This window comes from Sycon ciliatum, chromosome 1 (assembly GCF_964019385.1).
Source record: "Sycon ciliatum chromosome 1, ocSycCili1.1, whole genome shotgun sequence".
Classification (NCBI taxonomy): domain Eukaryota; kingdom Metazoa; phylum Porifera; class Calcarea; order Leucosolenida; family Sycettidae; genus Sycon; species Sycon ciliatum.
Genome location: NC_088643.1, coordinates 16,640,879 through 16,645,878, shown reverse-complemented (window position 1 = coordinate 16,645,878; position 5,000 = coordinate 16,640,879). Strand labels below are relative to the sequence as shown.

Here is a 5,000-nt window from a genome sequence, read left to right as displayed (position 1 = left end):
TTACACATTGGCCAGAAGAGCTGGTGATGACTGGCAGGCGTCTTCGTTCTCATTCCCGGCTGCGGCGACCACAACAACACCCTGCGCAGAAAAGAGAGGCGGGCTGGGGTTAGCAGATAATCGTTTCCTGTCACTACTAGAGACAAGCCGTCGCTTCTCGGATGGCTTGCTAAAGTGGTGGCAAGGGAAAGGCCACCTCATGGATAAAGTGACTCATTCACTGAGTATCTCAAAGTTCACCGTACCAAAGTCTGTTTAAAATGTGTAACCCCGGCCGGGGCTGGTCTATTTATATACCAGTGTATGCTGGTATGTGTTATAGATTGATCTATTATGAATATTTGTCGTACAATCTACGATCTACGTTCTACTACGTGTGTCGTTCTACGTTCCTTTTGATACATGCATGGCGAAGAGTGACGATGTCTTACCTCATGATGAATCAGTCTTCTTCCGCATTACGTCTGCATGGCAGACGTGTGTCTTACTTTGGTACGAGCCAATGAGTCCTATACTGGCGTATCATAGCGCCATTAGTGCCACGACAGCACTGACGTGGCTCTGCAGTTTATCTCTCCATGATCACCCTTTACATGTTCACGCGTCTATAATTATCCTAGAACAAACCAGATGGTGTTTCCTGCTGTGGTATACACGAGTTGCATGGACTGAATCTTGCATGCATACGTCATAACAGTATGGCTTATTGCTCACAAGACCAATGAGCACATGCACGGGATCCTGGTCGGCACAGCCATGTTTATACATGTATGTATGTGTGTGGGGGAGGGAGGGGGGGGGGGGGGGGGGGTCTCGGTCAACTTTCCAATGTGTGTTGGGTGGTCTTGGTCAACACCTAGTGTGTAAGCCTGTATGGGATCATGATGGGCATCCAACTAATTAGGTACATAGAGTCTACATGTAGGTCAATGCGCCCTGTGCGGATGGGCATGGTTCTATGAAACGTGGTGTGCACACGTTGGAACTTACGGCTTTGATGAGGCATTCAACGGCCATGTTGAGAACGCGGTGTGTTCCATTGCCCCGCGCTCCCAGTGACAAGCTGACAGGAACACAGTGGCCGTGAAACAGCGTAAACATCTGATGAGTTCTTCAAACCCAGGACTCGCCCACACACATCATGCAGCCAAGCAGCTGTATGTTCCCCCAACCACAGCTTGCAAATACAGCGCAACAGCACTAACAATAACACGCCTTGACTGATATGACAACCGTCTATGCAGATGAACAATGATCGCCTGTCTCTTCTGCCTTTATGTTGTGAACCCTGGCACACCAGCAAAGCTCACTCAAGGTTCACCAAAGACATGTTGTTGTAACGCATGCTCAATATCAGAGAGCAACAGGGGACTAGTCGTATTATTATAACTACATGCAGGCGCGTGCTCGGCGATGGGCACGGGGGGCACATGCACCCCCCCAAAAATTTCAATCTGGGTAATTGCAATTGTAATGTATGCAAATATGCTCTAAAATTCAAGAAAGGTTGCAAACAAATTGCAGAAAATTGCCGGGGGGGGGGGCTCCCCTCGGCTCCCGTGCACCCCCCTAGTTGGGGGGCCGAGCACGCCCCTGACATGAACATCGTACAATGCATAGATGCAGGAGTGTCACAGCAGCCATGAAGTATGGACAGCAAAACCATCCCAATTATGGTGCACAAATCAACACTCAAATGACTCAACTGGAGCTATCACTAGTATTTGATAGCAGATTACTGTTCTCATGCACTCGCTTGAACATCGGCAGTTGCGTGTGTGTGTGTGTGTGTGTGTGTGTGTGCCTTCTTGACCAACATCTTGGCATGATGGTGCTTAAGAATAGCATACGAGTACACAGTAAGAAGCGGAGTACACTGTGTTCTGCACTTCTGTACACTGTGTTCTGCACTTCTGTACACTGTGTTCTGCACTTCTGTACACTGTGTTCTGCACTGTGTTCTTCACTTCCTTACTTGATTACGGATGGTTGCTGGCGTCGCATGACATCATCAAATATGTAGTTGAGACCAGCAATCACAGATCTAAGTGGCCATAAAAAGCAGAATACCAGTCGTTGATGAAGACATTTCTGCAGCTCTCTCTCTCTCTCTCTCTCACTCTCTCTCTCTCTCTCACTCCTCTCTCTCTCTCTCACTCCTCTCTCTCTCTCTCTCTCTCTCTCTCTCTCTCTCTCTCTCTCTCTCTCTCTCTCTCTCTCTCTCTCTCTCTCTCTCTCTCTCTCTCTTGCCCTGTAATAATAGAACAACGCTGCAGGCTCTTGGAATTCAGAGCTTCATTCTACATTAGACTGAAATACAACAGCATTTGTGCGTTCACTCCTCTTTATATGTGTAGTCAGGGGCGTAGCAGCCGGTCCGGCCGCTCCGGCTTTGGCCGGACCACTTTTTCGCCCGACCACGCCAAAAGTGCCCAGAATGCAGGATTTTGAACCCTAATTTCAAAAAATTCCCCCGACCCCCCTGGCCGGACCACCGCCAACGGCGGTGCTACGCGCCTGGTATTATGAGAGGTCAACAGCTGGAAAGCTAGCTGTTTAACACCCTCCGCCCCCCCCCCCCCACACACACCCACCCACAGGAATACAAAGCTTACGCATCTGTTGTCTGATCCGTGTCATTGAACACCTTGACTGCTACCATGGTCACTGACTTGGCTACACCAAACGGACGGCTCCCAATGATACCTAATTGCAAAGCGGAGCACATCGGAAAGCAACATTTCAGTAATTTAGGAATATTTGGCTACACCCCTGCCAATGCACACAGACACAATCTTCAAAGATTTGACCACACCACAAGTACCGATTCCAATGATACCTCAGGCCAGTCAAGCCATGGCCAGATGCTATAATACAAAGTTGGCCCACCCAATCTGTGCTCACCGGTACACGGAGATCTCAAGTTGAAAACCAGACAGTCCTTAATCACTCCAACGTTCATTCCGGTCGAGTATCCCATTTGTCCAGGTGGTAAACCTTAGTCAATAAAGATTTTGTTAGCTTCCTCTCATCTTTCATTCGCCTTAGTACTTGGGCAAATATTCTGCACAATTCACAACAAAGCACATTAATAAGTCTGATTGATTTTTGCATTCCTATTAGGAATGTTGGAGTGACCTAACCTGCTACGTGGGTACCATGGCCGACCGAATCCACGAACGGATCTCCACCGACACTCGCTGCATCCACACCCTGCATATTTGCAAGGGCAATATTCAACACACAGAGATATACACAGGAACACATACAATGAAGTGAACAAAACTATACCATTGCAAAGATGGAAATTGTCCACAGATCTGATTGAAATAGACATGACCATTTCAAAAAATCTTATCAATTCTGATCTGAAACCCTGACGGTTTCCCAGTCAGCTACTGTAATGTGCATGGCTTTGGAATCCACGGAGCATGTCAAGCTGTCAAGTCATGCTGTCAGCTGAGCAGGGTGGTCAGGAGGTTAGGTTAATGTGCTGCTATCACTATCCACGGGTTGCGGTCGCAGTGATTCCTTCTCCTTGCCACAGCTTCTTTTTTTTACATACTGTTTTTCCTTTGCCATTTCACTTTAGTTTATAGAGTTCTCCCGACTGCTATTTCAACAAAATTATAAAATATTTCAAACTGCAGTCAATCTGCAATCTCTCCTATCAATCTTGCAACCAGCCACTACATAATTCCGGTTTAGGATTTTTTGTTCACAGCTAGTTCAATCCTTTGTAATCTATCCGAGTTGAGGGTACGCAAGCCAATGTCAGTGAAGCGAACACAGTAGCTCAAAACCATGTTTTGAATGTAAATATCCGTTATGTTTTATTGTCGAACTCAATTATAGCAGATGTGGCTTTGCATAAATACGCGTGGCTGAATATGTACAGCAACTAGGCTGGTCAATCGAAGCTTAGTGCTAGAATGATTGTATACTCCAAACATGTGTAGTACTTGAAATACATCATACGGTACTCAAAACAATGCCACCTCAACACGATGAGGACGGGGATGCAACAGCGCAAAGCTACAGCATAGCGGGCATTTCGGTACGGCTAGCTCAAATAAAGTCGATACAATTGGAAATACACGGAAATACTTTGAAGACCATTTTTGCCATATCAAGAAGGAATTGTTTATAGCTGTGAGAACAATCCATATTTGGAGATATTCACAGCAAAACACAATAATGCTAGATACTACTGTTGTTCAAGACATACAGGTGGATTTTGGAAGAAGACGAAGATGAAAGATCATGGGTGGGAAGACCAGCGGACCTTTTCGCCATTGACACACATGACACACTCGCACGACCGTGAGCGGCTAGCCTTGCTGGACTGACAGCGTGCCTTGAGGCAAGCTCGCTTGATGTACCCTCCGTGATCAACAGTTCTTCTGGGCAAGTAGCACGGTTGGTCGCACCTTCGTCTTGGGCTGACGGGATGAAGCAGGAGATTCCGGTTGCAGTACATCTGGATTCCGCCGACGCAGACCTCGGAGTCGGACACGGTGCATCTATTGTGTTGATGTCCCAAGACATCGCTCCACAAGTCGGCAAGGAGTGGAGATGACGTAACTCGATCAGTGGCCACACTCCGCTCTGGTGAAGTGAACACTGGTTCGGTGTTTCCACGCGTTGTTACAGCATCGATGATACGGTTACTGGAAGTGGCGGCGGCGTGTGGACTAGCTCCTTCAAGAAGCTGGTGATCTTTGGAAAGCTGTGTGACTGGCCTCTCACCAGTTAAACCCGCAAAAGGCAGAGACAAGGCGCCTGGCGCAAGCAGACTTACTAGCACAGCGCACATCGTCGTGCACAGACACTCCATGACTACTAGGTGCTCTATGCTACCGAATGTCTGGATTCTTTTGGACTTGAGTTCACGGTTTTGGCCTTTAGAAAGGGTCTCAGAGTCGAGTCTAAGTGCTGGCAGATAATATCCTCTCTTTGAAGAAGTTGAATTCAGTTGTCTCGATCACTTCGCATCCAAA

At 47.4% G+C, this 5,000-nt stretch overlaps 1 protein-coding gene across 1 annotated transcript in view; it reads right to left on the bottom strand.

The window, feature by feature from the left end:
* Positions 1 to 5,000, bottom strand: part of LOC135815196 (uncharacterized) — a 47,771-nt gene that overhangs the window by 6,587 nt on the left and 36,184 nt on the right. Inside the window, exons 9-13 of the mRNA XM_065328461.1 lie at positions 3,144 to 3,213; positions 2,616 to 2,706; positions 1,976 to 2,044; positions 991 to 1,063; positions 5 to 81 (exon numbers count right to left, since the gene is read on the bottom strand). Of these exons, the coding sequence (XP_065184533.1) occupies positions 5 to 81; positions 991 to 1,063; positions 1,976 to 2,044; positions 2,616 to 2,706; positions 3,144 to 3,213 (380 nt within the window). The remainder of the gene's footprint in view (positions 1 to 4; positions 82 to 990; positions 1,064 to 1,975; positions 2,045 to 2,615; positions 2,707 to 3,143; positions 3,214 to 5,000) is intronic.